The sequence below is a fragment of the Thermobia domestica genome, chromosome 15 (genome assembly GCF_964235325.1).
Source record: "Thermobia domestica chromosome 15, izTheDome1.hap1.1, whole genome shotgun sequence".
NCBI lineage: Eukaryota > Metazoa > Arthropoda > Insecta > Zygentoma > Lepismatidae > Thermobia > Thermobia domestica.
In genome coordinates, this window is record NC_137468.1 from 70,946,347 (window position 1) to 70,964,883 (window position 18,537).

Here is an 18,537-nt window from a genome sequence, read left to right on the forward strand (position 1 = left end):
GTATAAAGCTGGTGAGTTTGTAGTTCTTTTCATATATATCTTTCATATGCGTACGTGTAATACTATTCACAATATAGCCTTTTGAAAATAAATGGATCATTTATGCTAGCCCTGTATTATAAAATGTTCTAGATAACTTTTAATGATGAAAAAATCCTCTATTAACACCACTATATAATGAAGGTAGTTCTAATTAATACTTTTTAATTGCATAGCACACGTTCAAAACAGAGAAACAAAAGTAAACTTCCTTCCAAAACGTACATCAGTGAGATGGTATATGCCACACTGACAAAAAAAAAAAAAAGTGATCCATACTTCAAAAAAATTCAGAGAAACGCTGCACTAGACCATATCATACAGCCAGTAATTAAAACTATTAAATAACAAGACTTTAAATCGAAATTGTGTATTTGAAGAATTTTAAAGCATTTTATACAAAACAAATTCTCAGCAAAATAAATTTAAAGCAATAATGCCACAATCTGCCAATATATGAAAAATATGCACACTAATCAACAACAGTATAATAATTGGTATTAACAATAATTAATTTCCTTTCATTCATAGTATTAGAAAACGAACTTATTACGTTAATGTTGACGGACTATTATTTCACAGGAAAAACAAAAATATGAAATTTGACATTAAAATTTGGAATACAATACAGGTTGGTCAGTTAAAAAAAAAAAAAATAGGAACATTACCAGTAGTTGAGCATTTTACACTAACTATATTCACGGAAAGTTTTATTATTCTTTACTTACACACAGGATTGAAAATCAATTGTGCGCGTGCATTAAATATTTGGAAAATACATTCATACAGTTCTCACTACTTGTACTAATTTAATTTTCAGTATTTAATATCACTGTAATAGAAATGCGTATTACAAATTGATATTCGATCTTTCAATGATCGGACCAATTTTATGTGATGTTAGCTAAAATATTAAGGTAACTTACGTATAGTGTGTAGTCTGATTGTATTATCTTCAGTCTTAAGGAAAATAATTAATGCACTTCTCGTATCATTCAAGGATGAATACGACAAAGGCCGACTTACTGCACACGTGCTCGAATGTCATTCCTCAAAAGTACATTCTTTGAAATCAGGCAAGATATCACTGATTCTCTTTGTGTTGAACAAATAGACAAAGGAGAACGCTATAAACTCACTGGGCTTCAAGAAAACTAATACAATCACGAGTATATATACACATTACTTTTTTTCAAAGAATCTTTCAATGAATATTATAAAAGAACAACCGATAGAGTAACTGTTACTGGAAAAAGGAGTTTGAAAGTATTGATCCCACAAAATTACAGAACCCTCAAAAAACTGGAAAAAAGTTAATACACTTGTAACCAAAACAAAATAACAAAGGAATTTATAACAGAACAAGTGACCTTAAACCGTATAAAAATAGTCTTGTTCAAATGCATTTTGTGTATTTAGTTTTCCCACACTTTTTTTTAAAAAAAAGGTGATAGGGAACATTAGGCGGGTTGCCACACCTACTCTGAACTATTTTAAACCGTATGTGCTTATTAAAGATGTGACCTTGTTAATGTATTCCTCTTTTGCTGTATCTTGAGACATGCCTTTTCGCTGATTCCATGCATCCCATTTCGCTTTTCCTTTCAGGTCCAAAAGTCCTGGACGCTCTAAAACAATAAGAAAAAACAAATTACAAATTCTAAATCTCTTCTCAATATACTCAAATTACAAAGTTAATATGCCCATACGATCTGATCAACCGTGCATAATCCTTCGCCACAGTAGTTGATTTTAAGGATTCTGATAAAGTTTTCATACACAATAGACTATTATCTCTTACGTTATATATATAAATAAACCTCCGTAATAAAATATGGCATATTTCTTCAACTATCAAATCTACTTTTAACGCGTTTATAAAAACGCGACTTTGCTAAGGGGAAGCAGTCATCCAGGAAGACTTTCGAAAACTAAGTTTTGAATTTGATCTCAGATCTTTCTAAGAATTAGACCTACTTTTTACTATAATGTTTTGCTTATTTTAAAATTATGTATTCATACTGTACTGGGTACACTATTTTCTGTTTCCTACAATTCGATATAATTTTTATTTTAAAATGTGTACAATATTTTTATTCTTGGGCTTACCTTTCTTTGTAATAATATTTTAAAACCGCAAAATATGGTCCATAACAGACATTTATAAAGTACTAGCCAGTACTAAGAGGATAAAAAATGTGAATAAAAAGTGGTTTTAATGATATGATTGACGCAGGAAGTGAATAATTACAGAACTCCGGCTTTTCTGTTATCCGGCCTGCCGTTCTGCTACTCTAGGCAGAATAGTCGGGAGTCTTATTGTAACTTGTATGTTTCCTCATGGCACTAATTCGAATGGTAAATGCGGTTTCACCTGTAGATCTAAGATACCTAACATGGATTCTGGCTTAGCAAACACTGTCCAGAAAAAGTAAAAAGCTATGTGCTCCTGGGAACCAACTCGCAACTTGAGCTAAATAAACTGAATGATTTTATCAGCCATTTGATAAGGAAATTAAGAAACAATCTCGCTAAAAGAACAAGAGTGTTCTCGTTGCATGTTCATTACGGAGTGAGTCAAAAGTTTCTTACCACCATTTGTAAAACGAAAGCAAGTGTAGGTAGCCGGAATTGGTAATTGTAGGGACGCATTAGGTCTAAGGGCAAACCTTATGGTGCGTGTCAGGTAAATGGCCGCCATCTTGAATCTCGCTTAAAAAGTTTCATAACTATTCTATCAGGCCTTGTTTCCATTTTGTACTAATACACAATAACACACTGATCAAGGCTATGTGATAATATGTAAAAAAAAAAAAAAAAAAAAAAAAAAAAAAAAAAAAAAGTATCACGTAACAGTTTCAACACAATAACTGTGTCTTCATCAGACTTCCACTCCTTCTCTCACTCACTTGAGAAGGAGTGGAAGTCTGATGAAGACACAGTTATTGTGTTGAAACTGTTACATGATACTGTGTTTTTTTTTTTACATATTATCACAGCCTTGATCAGTGTGTTATTGTGTATTAGTACAAAAAGTTTCAATGGGAAGGGTCATGTGATATATGAAACAGCGCTAGAATTTTAACAGAAACTCAATGGTGTAATCACTCGTATTATATTCAGACCTAAATTCCCCATTCATTACTCAAAAAGATTATACTACAAAAGCAACTTTATATAAGTTTATAAATGTTTGTTTTGTGATTTTTTTGTAGTTATTATTATAGTTATGTACTTGCAATCAAAGAAAAATTCTAAATATTGTTTCGTTTCAATGTTTACTATTGATAAAATACATCGAAATGCCGTACTTTGTGTGTGTGTGGGGGGGGGGGGGGGGGAGGGTCATACAGAGAGACATTTAGTGAAATGAGAAGTATCTTTGGTATCTAATTATGTATAAACGTGTCTGAGCCAAAGTGGACTCAAATAATTCGTATCTATTTACTTTTCTTACTGATGTGCAAATTAAATCGTTGTATTTCTTTAATTGGACCAATAAAAGTCGTTCACTAACTTGAACTAAATTAGTTCTGTACTCCGTAGTACTTTGAAATTGTCCATATGTAATTCTGTATAATGGTTTCACTTGTGCAACTTATCTTTTCGTCCTTCTGAAATGACTCTTGACAGTTATATTAAGAAGCATGTAAAAATCAGTACAACGTATTTTTATCAGGATTCCTTCGTGAGTAAGTCGGCAGACGTATCGCATTTGTGGCCAATTAGTCCTGGTTCCGCGTTCAAATGGAGGACAATTTCTCTGGGATGTAACTCGAGAAGCGATTTTTATTAAGCTGAAGCTTATGTGACCACTTCCAGCATAACCCAGTTGTTGCATAATAACAACAAGGCGAAACAAACTTATTTCTGTCCATGTATGATATGAATACATAGAGCAAATTATTTATTTAAAAAACAGGTTTGAACCAAAAAAAAAAAAAAGTTTTTGGTTTTTTCAATAGAAACCATGGTTTCTGCCAACCCTGATCATGAGTGACACCGTCGTTATTACCCTCTAAATGCCTCGTCTTTACTACAACCATCAATTGCGTCTTGTACGGAATTTTTACGTTGGTAACTGGACATATATCGGCGCTTGTTCAATGGCTCGGGTTCTAAACCTTTCAATAATATACTTGGAACAACATTCTCAGTTTGCGTGTAAATGATACTCCTGGCATTAGCTTTTCTTTCAGTAAATATGACTGCTCGAAGTCGGACTCAAAGATGTTTGGAACAAATACGAGTGTTTTTATTTGGCACAAAATTTTTCCTATTGATTTCCTTGAGCCATAATTTATATCGATCTGGTGATTTCTCACGACTTTGAAACGAAAATTTATAAACCACCTCACTTCACAGATACAGCACGTGCTGTACTACATGTTTTCTACTTCCCATCAGTGTTTCTTTCAGAAAATGTTCCGGTGGGCACACTTAGTACTCGGAGAGGTACACATTTACTATTTATTATAGACGTATTATTTTGGTCTCCTCCGGGCGGCACTCCCAGAGCTTAGGGAGACTCCCCCCCAACCATGTCTGGAAGAAACACTGCTTTGCCAACACTACATAATCACTGCTCACTATTTTTTATGCTAATGCTGCAGGAAAAACAACTAACAAAAACGTGTCTCTCAAGAATTCAATACAGAGCAAGACTCCTAGCGAATCCAAAACAATCTATTACATCCACTGCATTATTAAATGTTTATTAGCTGCGTACAAGGGAGTGGTGGTTGCTGACTCACATTGAGATCCTCGTTTCTCACAAGTGACTTCAGCATTCGCGATTCATCAAAAACAAACGCCTATAGAAGCTGAACGAGATGGTCTATCAAGATTTTAAAAAATGTGTTATATATATATATTTTTTTTACAACTCTTTCAATTGCACCAAACTTGTGCAATTGAAACTTGTCTTTAACTCGAACTGCTCTTTCAAGTACTGGCTTCAAGAAAAGAAAAAAGGAAATAAAAAAAAAATAAAATAAAAAATAAAGAAAAAAGGCATTGGCTCAGGTGACAAAATATTTTCCACCAAATCCAAATGATAAGCCCCTGTTGTAATGTCAACACATGATTCGAGCTTAAACTTTATTTTCAGCACTACGTTCTGACATTAGCCACTACTGTTCTTTCCTTTATTTACTTGTTATAAACTGCATCTCCACCGGGATTAAACCCAAAATAACACATTAAGTCACTTGGTAATGAAAGGCTACTCAATTTACAATTATTACTTATGCTTTAACTTACGTGTATTAACATCTCCAATAGTACCCTGCTTGAAGAGAGCATAAATATCTAGAAGTTCAGAGTCAGAAGGGGTCGACTTAAGATTCTTCACATCTTCTGCTGCTTTATTAAATCTCTGGAAAAGAAACCAAAGAAAATCAGTACGTATGTCACGAATTTCAACACTGAAAGCATCCATTAAAAACGTTACTAATTTGTCGCAATCACAAATCTACGCCATCTCACGGTTAAGTTCCGAGGAGTACAATGAATCATACGAAGAACAGTACGATACAAAGACGAATACCGAAATATACTTAATGTGAACGCAAAGAATATCCAAAGCTGTACCATTAATCATATGTCAAACGAAAAACAAAACAGACAAAAGGTACAGGCCATCGCACTAAACTTTCTCCCTCCAATTCCTTAAAATAAATCATGTTGAGCTGCAATTATTAATGAAATATTTTCTTGTGAAATATGAACAAAATTCTAAAGAAATTTCTGATAATTTCCCCGACATAAAACTTATCCTCATTTTATTCATACAACAAAATCGCATGAGAGGTATTTTACAAATTTGTAATAAAACACACCAAGAGTAAACTATCCCTTATGGATATTCCCATAGATGATATGCAACATTATAAGAATAATGACGAAATATTTATTCATGAAATATGGCCAAAACCACATAACTCGTATTTGAGAAAGTACTCTGAGAAACTTATCCCCAAGAGAACTCCACCCCTTCTTTTAAGGAATAATTTAAACATCATATAGTTATTAACGAAATATGAACAAAATGGCATGACACGTTAACAAAATCGTCCGAAAACTCATCCAAGATGAAACTACCTCTAGTATAGCACAAATGAGTAACGCCATATTTTCATATTAATGAAATACGTAACTATAAAGAAAATCGCCCGTCTTTTTTAATTATCCAAAAAAACTCATCCCCAAGAATAAATTAACCGTCGTACATTTTTTCAGGATATACGAGTTCCGCCATATTCTTAGGTTATTAATGAAATATGAACAATATCATTTGAGTCACTTTTGAGAAAATAATCAGATAGAAAGTTCATTCCCAAAAACAAGGTATTTCTCAATTTTTCCCAGACAAATGTCTTTTATCAGAGTATGGAGTTGTTTCTAGAAAACCGATTTACAAAATATAAATAAAATCGTTAGTTTGAGAAAATTGTAATTCTTTTATTTTACCCACAAGTAAACTACCTTTATTTTCAGGAGTAAAAAGAGAATTCTAAAACTCCCCGTTCAGGACCACAAAAATCTTAAGTTAAAAATTTGGTTCAGACACGTTGAATGGCATGAATTCTAGGTGAGCGTACATCAGAACGTACAGACAAATTTCGAAAAGTTACGAGTAAATCCGCTGAAATCTCGATTTCATTTTTTTTCTTTCTTTCTTCACGATCCTCTCTTTCATTGCTCGAAAGCAGGATGAGACGCAACAAAAATTTGTCCAAATCCGAAGCTCTATTTCTCATACTCGATCCAATGCTGCAAAATGCGACTTTTCCATGATAGATTACCCGAACACATCTCTAGGTCTAAAAGTCACTGCAAAAATTTACTAAGAACTTTATATTAGACTCAATTTATCGAAATTAAAACCTTCATCTTTAATGACTCGAACTCTATAATCTATACAGATTAATAAGAGAAGTATTGGATATGAAGTGTTTACCCTATCTTCAAGCAAATGACCTGTCCAAAAGTTTTAATTTCAATATATTATATCTATCAATCTATCTGTATAAAGTAGTGGATATTGAAACAAACACCTGGTAGAAAGCCATAATGTATAAGGTGTTGGGGCGCCTTTGGCGGCCAGTGTAGGAGCAACACGACTTTCGAAGGATCGATAAGAGGTCCTGCACCGTTTGTAGAGGATTTTCAGCCATTGCTTTTGAAGCGCATTGTCAAGTGCAGCACGTACACGTAGTGGAGGGGAAAGTTTCCTCACTAGATTCTCTAACAAACCCCATATAGGCTCAATAATATTGGCAATGGCAGATGTTCAACCTCACTGTCATGCTCATCGAACCACTCTGTGACAAGTTTAGCAGTATGAATGGGGCAGTTTTCTGGAACACTGCATTACTGTCCGGGAAGAGTGTTCAAACCATTGGGTGTAAATGGTCCTATAATCCTTGGCAATGACAATCCTCTACAACAATTAGTGGGCCCAATGTCTGCAACAATATTACACCCCAATCACTAACATGGAACATGGATCCACCTCAACCTTTGACTAAGGGTACCAGGAGTGTGGGTTGTATGTATCAGGGGTTCTCCAGAAAAACGCTCTCCCTGTTTGGAAAACAATGTAGCTCGACTCATCCGACAATACGACACGGTTTAGTCACCTAACGTCCAGGTTTTATGCTTCTGTCGTTACTAAACCCGCTTTGCGGCATTTGTGCTGCTCATCAAAGGCTTTCGTATTGCAAACTGCAATGGATGCTTGCCTTATGCAGGTATCGACAGACTACTTTCGAGCGCACAGGTTCTGTAAAGTGTTGAGTTGATTTCGAGTTGAACGTCCCTTTCAGCAGCGAGGCTATGTGAGACAGGATCTCTGATTAACGTGGAATCTGATCCACATGAGCTCCCGCCTCGAATCGAACCCGTTCTGTATTCACCTCAGCGGTGATTGCCGATGAGCTGGTTTTCAGTTTTCGTGCAACAAGTCTAGTCAATGTCTTGACGTCCCTTTCAGGAAACTTTCGTTTTCCTTGCAGTTGTTCCTCTTGTAAGATGTCGATGAGCTGGTTTTCAGTTTTCGTGCAACAAGTCTAGTCAATGTCTTGATGTCCCTTTCAGGAAACTTTCGTTTTCCTTGCAGCTGTTCCTCTTGTGAGATGTCACAAAGTGTTGCAGTTTTGGACATAGATGCATCTGCTAGACGAATCCCTACGATCTGCCTCTTTTGAAGTGGGACATGTCGCATTACACCGCTTTACACACACGATTTTGACGTTCATTGACAAAGTACTTCTACTGGAGTGACTACCAAGGATCCACACACGTGACTCATTGCCTAGAAGTACGGTATAAACTACCAGACCATTCTTGTGAACCTCCGAGAACATTCTATGCTGCTTGCGCCGGTGTTTCAGTTTCGATGTCAACTACCTGTACACATATATATACACTAAACTATCAACTCACCTCGTCAAGAGACATCTTGCTTCGGACTTTACTTGGTACTGATTACCACAGGGAGCTGAAAAATATTAAATAATACGCTTTTCAAAAGTTGTCGAACATACAAGGAAACAAAATGTAAGTACAAAGCACATTTGGTAAGTGGCACATATATGCCTAGTCACTACGTTACATAATATATAATCATTGAGGCCGCAGTATTCCAATTAATTGTCTTTCGTTAATTAAAAGCAGCCAAACTTCAGTCTTTTAAAATTCTACCGAAGGCTAGCTTTAAACAATGGTGACCATGAATAAGAGAAGCCTGAGTATCTGGAAAATTTATAGCTCAAATATGTTATGTCGCAACGAAAATTATTGGTTACGTAGTCCATTTATGTAGGCGTCATACTGCAAGGTAAGTAATAGTGAAGAAATCAAACAAAAATGATCACAGTCTGTGATGCATTCTTCCAAAAGGAAAACACTGTGAAAAGTTACTTTATTGTTGTTTTTTTTTTTTTTTTAATTCAAATTTACAAAATACAAAACATTATTAGAAAAAAAAAACTAATGTTAAAGGAGGCTATCTGCGAAGGCGGGAAACATTACAAGTCGCTTGCAAACACACCAATAGCGTTTATATATATATATATATATATATATATATATATTATATATATATATATACTCCACAGCCTGGTTTAAGCGTATACTCATCGTTCTTTGTACATGTCCCTGATGGACCTAGCAGTTTCAACCCATCCTAAAGGAGTAGAAATCTTGCTTCTACTAACCCTAACACAAGCTGGTGGGAGGTTTTTTTTTTCTTCTTTTGAGGGGGAAAGCGAATAAGAGCTGGAGAATAGGTCCAGAAATGAGAAGTACGTATAAGTTATAGGAAAGAAACTAATATTCTTCGTGAAATTCATACGAATTAAACAAGTTCAGTGTTAATTGGAAATGTTAAAAGTTGCGTTTTCTTAGTACTATTTGGAGGCATGTTGATAGAACAGAATACTTTATTAGTCATTAGACAACATAGTTGCAATAGACTTCGTCCAGAATAGTATTTAAATTGTAAAAATTATTGAAATTAACAAAAAAAGAAACTATGGCTATTACTAATTGACAGTTAATAACTAATTGAAACTATTACTAACAGTTATAACACAATTTGCATTCTTCATATTTACATATATATTTCATAATTACTTCATAGAAGTATTACTACATGAAGTCAGACGTTAAGTGTAATAACAATTAGTTCCCAGAGTAAAGAATTCGTTGATGATCTGTGATCGGAGGAAGATAAAGCGAGTTTAATCAGGGTGGATTGATTTAAATAAGTCTGATTTAATAACTTGGTTTTTTTAAAAACAAAAATCGTTGATTTAAATCAAATTCCGAAATAAATTAAAGTGAAAATAAGTAAAATCCCATTTTCGTATTTCGATTATGCAAGAAGATAATCATAATACAATGAGACCCACAAATGCATGTGCAGCACAGTATGAAAACTAGTATTTCATGCAGAGAATGATTAGGGGAAAATCCCGTTTCGAACGCGTAACGGAGGAACTCTGCTTTCTTCTCTTCGTAACATAAGGTTTTTAAATCGTTAACTATTCCACGGGGAAATCACGACCGACATTTACGAAGAAAATTCTTTTGGGTGCAGTTTTTTTTTCTCCAGGTAATAGGGGCGTACTTAGAGGGGGTCCGAAACTTTTTTTTTTTTTTAATTTTATAACATTAGGCAAAATTTACGTACTTTATATGTATTTCGTGCCGCATGCTAGTTCTGAATTTTCAAAAATATGCCACTGCCAAATATCGGTAATCTTCGTGAAGAAAAGTATTTATGCTGATAAACGCTGCTGTACTTTTTTCTTAATGCTTAAGAAACATTGTTTGGGACTGAAATAAGTTAACGATTGGGGATTAATTAAAAAACTTAATCCCAATCCTTTCACTTAAATAGTATCATTAACATTTAACGCTAATTCCTAATGTTTTTCCTCCAGTTAGCGACTTGCATGGGAAGGTTCTAGAACACAGGTCCCCTTATATAGGTTAGTATCTAGGTTGGTTGCTTTCTGTAGCAAAGTTTAATATTTAATTCAAATAGCATTGCCAAGCGAGCGTAAGCGAGTGAATGCGGGTTAGAGCCCCGCAGGGCACTTTGTTTTAGGTCTTTATTACAGATAAATGGGAAGGGGGACCTGTGTTCTAGCACCTTGCCGATTTGTACTATACGTCTACTTGATTTAAATTTTAAAAAATCAACAAAAATATTTTTTTTCCACCCTGCATTTAAATGTTATCTTCTTAACCACTTATGTATATGTCAAAACCCCGTTTCATCTTGCTACTTCACATATAATTGTATTTCGTAAATATTGGTTGGTTTCTTGCTTTCCTTATTTTTCATTAAATTAGCAACCATTCACATTGTTTTATTGTGTAAAAGTAGCACACTGTACTGTTCAGCGTTGCAAACTGTCATATTCAGAAATCATGAGAACAATGTTTCAATACAAAACTAAGTAAGATTTGTCTACCGTATCACATTCTGGAAGGATAAAGCTTCAACACTGCTACTAGAGTGTAAATAAAACACGTGGATATATGAAACTACAGGGCACAAAACACGAACCAACTAAATACAAAAACCAATCTGTTCTAGGTGACTACTAAAAAGAACGAATTACACCTAGCAGCCAAGGCAGGAGCGCAGCATAGGGGGGCGTGCAGTAGCGTGTCCGTTGCGAACAGGCGCACCAGCGACGATGGGTATATGCATAATAGAGGATATTGGAAAAACATGCATGCGAAATTAACTTGTATTGAAAGATGCTTGTTTCATGTGCCATTTCGATTTCCAGCTTTATAGCTTACGTTGCTGACGAGCAGGAATTAGAGAGGTATAGATTGCTGCTCCCTACGGACGCACCCCCGAGCGAGCCCACGAGCTTCGCAATGCCCTGCCTCAGCAACCCTGATTTTTAATGTCCATCTCGCACAGGCTACTTTGTATTTTCCTTTACACTGCAATATTTATGGCATATATCCGGACGGAGTATTTACTCGCAAATGGCCAAGCTCTCTCTAGAAAGGAACGCAACCCCTTTCTTGACAATTTCCTGATAAATAACAAAATTATGTTATAAACCTTAATACGGCTGCTGGTGGAAAATTTTTCAATTTAATTTCCTTAAAACGTAACTATAACAGTTATGTCCTCCTAAACATCGGTGCCTATATTTCTGTACAACTGGGAAGCTGATTTTAGTATGTATTTTGGGCGTATGTTTAGCAGAAGGGGTCCAGCTCTTTTCTCAAAAAATGTTATAATTTTGGTAATTTCTGTTCACATTCGGTTAGCTTAGGGTAGGTTAGGTTAGTTTCGATTAGGCTAGTTTAGTTTATGTTATATTAGTGTAGGGGTCCCGTATAATTTTCCAAAAAATTATAAATTTCGCTTATTTCTACTAATATTAGGTTAGTTTATGTTAGGTTAGATTTGGTTACATTATGTTACGTCTAAGTACTTGTATCATTCATTTCTCCTGTAAATTTTGTTTTTTACGTGCTTCTGGACCCCTTGTACTAAATATACTCCGTATTTTGTTTTAACAAGTAGCAAAAATGTAAGTAAAGGCATCCAGGTTGAAGAGTTCCCCAGCTAACTTTGGATGGGGCTATCCCTTCGGCAACCCCCAGGATCGACTTCCATGCATCCTAAAGTTAACCTGCAGAGAGGAATGCGACGTAGTCTATAAAATACGATTGCAGTAGGTACTAATACTTTATTTTATAAAAGTGCAGAGAATATATGGTCGAGTAATAAATCTAATCCATACATGAGATAATTTAAGAAGGGTGTGTACTACACTCAATATTCAAAGGAAAGACAAAATGCGCAGAACTGAAATCTAGCATAAACTGTACAACACAATCTGTAATTTGCAACGAGAATGTTCAAAAAAAAAAAAAAAAAAAAAAAAAGTTAACCATTTACAAACCGGAAGATCCTTCAAAAGAGGAAAGTTGTTCTTTCAAGGACCTGGACATTACTACAGACTGCATCTTTGTTCCAGATGGGGTAACTTTCGATATAACAACTCGACTTAACGCGAAAGCCTTAATTAGTATGCTACTCAATATATCTAAATAAATATCTCATCTATGGAATTTATACAGCATGGACCTTACTATGTTAAGATATAGCACACAGTTTACAATCCTTTATGGAGGGAAGTTAATTCCTTCCGTCGTATCAACACTACTGAAGGAAAGCTTAGTGGATTACAGTTTAGATGTAACGCGGGGAAAAAACAATACATTTAAGATAACTAGAATAGGGTCATTCACATATAATAAACATGATTTTCACTAAAGCCGGTTTCAATGCGAAAGCCGATGTTCCATCGTTAGTCCAAGTAATTCGATGTTAACCACGGTTAGTCCATAACTATTTTGGAAATATTGTACAACCAACGAAATTATACACCAATATTAAATTGATAGAAGATACAGTAACACAATACATTGAATGCAAACACGAGTTCTGAACAAACTACGGATACCGCTATTTTCTACAATTTCATAACTAATACTATAACAATATTATTTTATGTACTGATAGAAAATTATAATTTCCTAAAAGTTTCTTCTTTATATAGACCTATATTAGCCTACAAGTTAGAACACTAAAAGAACTACTTCACACTTACCGACCTTCTCGTAAAGTTGACCAGGCGCAACTCGTACTTGACCACTTCCTAGTACGCATACAATGCTGAGTAATTCCACGAGCAAAAATTTATCGTCATCACAGAATACTAATCAGTTGGTGACATCAGTGCTGCCACTCTTCGAAATTTCAAAACAGTTCAATACACTTGCATAAATTATGAACCAATATGGTGGTAAAGGTACCTCGTAATTTAATTCGTTGGAAATTCATCACAATTTTTTCTCATATCCAAAACTCATAATAAGATGAATTTTTAAAGATTTTATCTATGGATCTAATTAAATATACCGACTTGCATAATCGAAAAACAATATTTGGAATGAATTTGTGACAAGTGGCAGTAAATAGTATTTCTTCGAAGTTTGCCGTGGCCAACGGGGATTTGCATAATGATATCAATCCTAATATTTTATCTAGACGAGAATTACCAATCGTATTGAAGGACTTGCAATCCGATATATAGGACAAAATTACTGAAAATAGTAATTAAAAGTAACAACTGTTTTGTAACATGTTTGAAGTAAAAAAAAAAAAAAAAAAAAAAAAAAAAAAAAAAAAAAACTAGAAATGATACATTATGTAACGATAACCTACATAAGAAAACACGATATTCCAGAGGTCGTACAGATTAACAATATGGAAATTAGTTCATAAATTGTTTTATATCAATTTTGTTGCTTTAAATAATATTTCAATACATTCTACAGTGTTAAGATCTTGCCGCATGTCCAAATAACTGTCTACAGATTGATAATATACAGACAAATTGAAATGCCATGAAACTGCGAAACAACACACCAGTATGTGCTAAGTGATGTCAAAAGCAAGACTTAGGCCTATATCTAAATCGGTTCAGGGCAGGGTTGTTTTGTTTAAAACAAAATGTTTAAATCAAATGATTAAAAAAACGTTTTAAACAATTGATTTTGTTTAAAACAAATTTTATATAGATTTTAAACATTTTGGGCCTTATGCAGAGTCGTTTTGAAGCTTGATTAATGCCTCACTACAGGTTTGACTAAAGAATGGTTATAAAAAGTTTATTTAGAGTCTGGGGCCGCGGTGTCTCAGTGGTAGAGCGTTCACCTCTAGTGCTTGGGGTCGCGGGTTCGATCCCAGCCCCCCCCCCCAAGTGAACTTTGTGGTGTACAAACACCGTGTGCGTGGATTTTCTCGGGGTTCTTCCGTTTCCTCCCACTTTCTTCATTCCACCATTTCATTCTTTACTCATCATCACCGTCTCCTTTAGCCTAACCGGCATATACGTGGGACGTAATGGGGCGTTTACACTTGGTCGATTTAGTCGCACGACTAAATCGACTCGCTGCATTTGCCACTAAATCGAAGCAACTAGGCCGAATCAGATCGATGGATGTGTTCAATTATTTCAACCACAGAAAATAGAACGTCTTTCAATTCAGTTGCCAGTCGATTAGTCGCTTTCGATCAACAGGCGATTAAGTTGAATTCCCGTTTACACGGTCGATTAAGTTGAAAGTGACGTCAATTCAACTGAATCGAACGCAAATCGACTAAGTGTAAACGCCCCATTAGACTCAAAGATTTTATTTCATTTTTATTTTTATTCAGAGTCTCTGATTAGGACGTAGTAGTTGACGAAGTTAATCCCATGTTACTAATTAATATAAAGCAGAGGCTAATCTTTAAGCTACGGTTTAGCAAGCTCGTGCAAAACAACATTTCGGATTTCATGTATTTTCATTTTTAGACTACGCATGCGCACATCTATTTTCCGTAGTTGCCACATTTATTTTTCTCATCCGATGCTTTGGGTTATAGTAGTTAATCATACCCAAATCAAATTTTTAGTTGTACTCGAAGTAGACTCTGAATACCAAAAAGTGTACCTTCCTTACTAAAGAGCTAGTATACCAGTAACTAGCCAGTGATTAAGCCTTGGTTAATGAATTCTCTCTGAATATCGCCCTTTGTTTTAAACACATGTATTTTTAAGACTTGTTTTAAACATATTTTTATTTTATTTTATTTTTGTAAAAAAATCTGACAGAGAAAGAAAATGGCCTAAAAGTGCTTCCAGGCCCGTAGCCAGGGAGGGGCTAGAGATGGCACAGACCCCTCTAAGTTATTTTTTGCCCATCTAAAAAACACGCTGAAGAGAATTTTCAAACTGACACTAAACTAGTGAAATTCTTGCTATTGTAATTACCAAATTAAATTCAACTTTGCGAATTCTACCCCTTTATGTGTAAAATTGTATGTTTCTTTGCTAGATGCACCAAACATCTTCAGCTGCATTTACTCATTTCAAGAATTAGAAACCATGCCATGTTATTGCAACCACGACAAGCATTCAAGAATACCAGGTGCACTTCCAAACAACAGTATCATAGTCCACAATGTTAGTTCTGAATATAAATAAACTGTAATGTCTCTCTTATTTTGGAAGGTAGAAAATTGAGTACAAACGTTCAATAAAACATATAGTTCTATTTTGTATTGATATAATCTATAGTTGCTGTAATATAATTTTGTTCTAATATTTAGAAAAATAAATACTTCAATTTTAATTAATATGCAACGAAGTACCTCGCAAAGAGTTCGTATTAAGCACTAAAAATGAAACAAAAAGATTACGTTCGATTATACATATACTGTATAATAATATTCTCTTTTAAGTTTTTCTATTAATAAATGCAAGTGCTTTGATCTCTGTATTTTTATCTTATCATTCTTAGAAGTTAATACAAACAAAAACCTACTGTAAAGGCTTACGAGAAATTAATAATTTGTAAACCAATACTACAAAATAGCCCTTACCGCTGGTCTAGTGAATAGAGTGCGAGTAGTTGAATGTGATTTCGGGATATGATACCCGTAGAATTCTTGAAATCGAGAGCAATGTGGTGGTTCGTATTCCACTTTAAACTGAAAGCTTCGCGTTTTTTATAGCCTCGGTACTGAAAAAAAGATGTTAAATTTTAACAAACAAACAAACAAGTTGGCCTACTACAAAATGAGAACGTGAAGGAAAATAGTTTTTTTTTATTTAGATAGAAACATAAATCAATTTTAATGAACATATAATGATGACATTATACAAAAAATTGGTGTGTTTTGTTGTGACAAAAAAGTCAATGTCAAAATATTCTGTTTATAATATTTTATTTTCTAGAAATGAAACAATCCTGATTAATGGGAAGTGTGCTCACTCTAACATTCAGTTAATTAGCTTTTGTTTAGGCGCGCCTTCATTGCTTCCGAATGCGATTGCGAATGCGAATGCAAATTTCCCAGCACGTGTAAATAAATTGGAGTGCCTCGACTAGTTCCGACCTGCGAAAACCGATGAAAAGATGCTGATGATCCCAACATGTTGGGATTGTTCGTCCGAATTCGTGCGAATGGAGAGTCATCTGCAGAGGAATTGAGCGCTACGTGAGAGAAAAGGTTTGTTTTGCGTACAAGCAGACGACGTTGCGAGGTGCGGAGATAAAAAAAAATAAATAAATAAAAAATAAAGATGGAAATAGATTTTGATGCTTTAATAAATTGTGTTTTTGATTAAGTTCCATTGTGGAACCAAGCTCCAGATTACCATAAACGGCAAGTCGTGAGCAAATTATGGGCAGATATAAGCAAGGAACTTGGAGTGGAAGGTGTGTATAGTTTTCTTTGTTTTGTCTTTAAAATATGAAGATTTAATTATTACACGAACTGCAACTTTTTATTCAATTTATATTTTCTTTTTGTTCCTGAAATAACGATTTTACGAATACATGTAATTATTGACAAATATGTTTAAAATAGCAAAAACGGGATTTCTTTACTCATGGAGATAATTTTATGAGAAAGTAGGTTGATTCTGTAATCTCTAATTATACTTAGTTAATTTATTTTAAACTGAAAATAGTAGCGGTTACCACGGAAGCATAATAACAACTTGAGCGACATTCACTCTATTTTGCACACGAAGGAAATTAATAGATACTATTATGATTGAGGCTCTCAACAATTTAAGGTACGACTTTTCAAGCAAAAATATTTCACATTGTAGCTTTGAAAGAGACATTTCAACTTGATTCGCATTCGTAAAACTTCGTATCTAGTAGAGGCAAATGTGCATTCGCAGTTCGCATTCGCATTCGGAATTGATGGTGGCGTGACCTTAATGTAGATGCGACGTACAATGACGTTCCTCATCTACGTTTACCATAGCACTATATTACCCCAAGCACCTCAATTGTATTGCATAGCAGTTTTTTTTTCTTTCTAATCTTTGAATGTTAATGATCAATGTTCTTAACCTTGAATTTGTGTACTGTAATATTGTCAATACAGGATATTATGTATAAAAGAAACTATAGCTGCTACAGATTCTGTAAATAAGTAAGTATGCAAATGGGACGCAGACAAGGTTGGACGACGACAAACCTGGACACTTAATTTTGGTCGCTCCCGACAAGGTTGGACGACGACAAGCTTGGACAACGACAAGCTTGGACACTTCTCAATTTATGCTCTTGCGCCAGACTCGAACGAATTCCTGAGGTGTCCAAGCTTGTCGTGGTCGATCCCGACAAGCCTGGACACATCTCATTTTGGGTCGCTGACGACAAGGTTGGTCGACGACAAGCCTGGACACATTCCTGGGGTGTCCAAGCTAGTCGTGGTCGACCCCGACAAACTTGGACACATCTAATGTTGGGTCGCTGACGACAAGGTTGACCAACGACAAGCTTGGACACAGTGTTATCAATGTACAAGGGCAACTGTTCTCTCTGATTATACTGCAGTGTTATTTTTATAACACCGTGATATTCATAAAAATCGTAAGAAGTACCACAGACATGATTATTCAATTACAATATCATATATCAATACTAAAAAATAAAACCCGGTTTAAAATTTAAAAAAACGAGGACTAAAACCAAAAAATGCCTAGGGTTCAAACCTATTCAAGCCATCAGGCTTTGGGGCCACTACGTTTCGACAACACTGTTTCGGCGCCAGCTCAGTTCGGCGAAAATTTTATGTACAAGGGCACACATCCCATTTGATTAACATAAGCGCCGGGCTGAAACGGTGGCGCCGAACTGAGCGGGTCCGTCAGGCTTTAACGCACACCTAGTCACAATTAACCGCACATGTATTTAATACAAAAGAGAACGCTAAGACTGCGGCTATTCGCCGTGAAAAGCAATCGCAGAAACTTTAATCGTGTTCACCTCGTGTTTGTGACTGTATTACGTGGTTCCAATTCAAAATAGAATCAATTTCCAACTAACGTATTCATTGATTTTTCGCGTCTGAAATGTAGAATGGCGACGGTT

The 18,537-nt window shown here is 35.0% G+C and overlaps 1 protein-coding gene across 2 annotated transcripts; it reads right to left on the reverse strand.

Moving 5' to 3' along the window:
- Positions 1-393: 393 nt before the first annotated feature.
- On the reverse strand, positions 394-13,361 carry Acbp1 (Acyl-CoA binding protein 1). 2 transcript variants are annotated; one of them, XM_081739815.1, is made up of 4 exons: positions 13,207-13,361; positions 8,488-8,542; positions 5,302-5,416; positions 394-1,667 (listed from the first exon to the last, which is right to left on the reverse strand). In XM_081739815.1, the coding sequence occupies exons 2-4, from the start codon at positions 8,500-8,502 to the stop codon at positions 1,528-1,530; spliced, it is 270 nt and encodes an 89-aa protein (XP_081595941.1). In that variant the 5' UTR covers positions 8,503-8,542; positions 13,207-13,361; the 3' UTR covers positions 394-1,527. The 2 variants fall into 2 exon arrangements, with proteins under 2 accessions (XP_081595941.1, XP_081595940.1); XM_081739814.1 differs by having other exon boundaries at positions 13,203-13,359.
- Between the last annotated feature and the right edge of the window lie 5,176 nt (positions 13,362-18,537).

Bases quoted from the DNA above. Each gene is read 5' to 3' on its own strand.
- Acbp1 (XM_081739815.1), bottom strand. The intron at 1,668-5,301 runs GTAAGTTAAAGC...TTATTGTTTTAG, and splicing joins TATTGGAGATGTTAATACAC to AGCGTCCAGGACTTTTGGAC.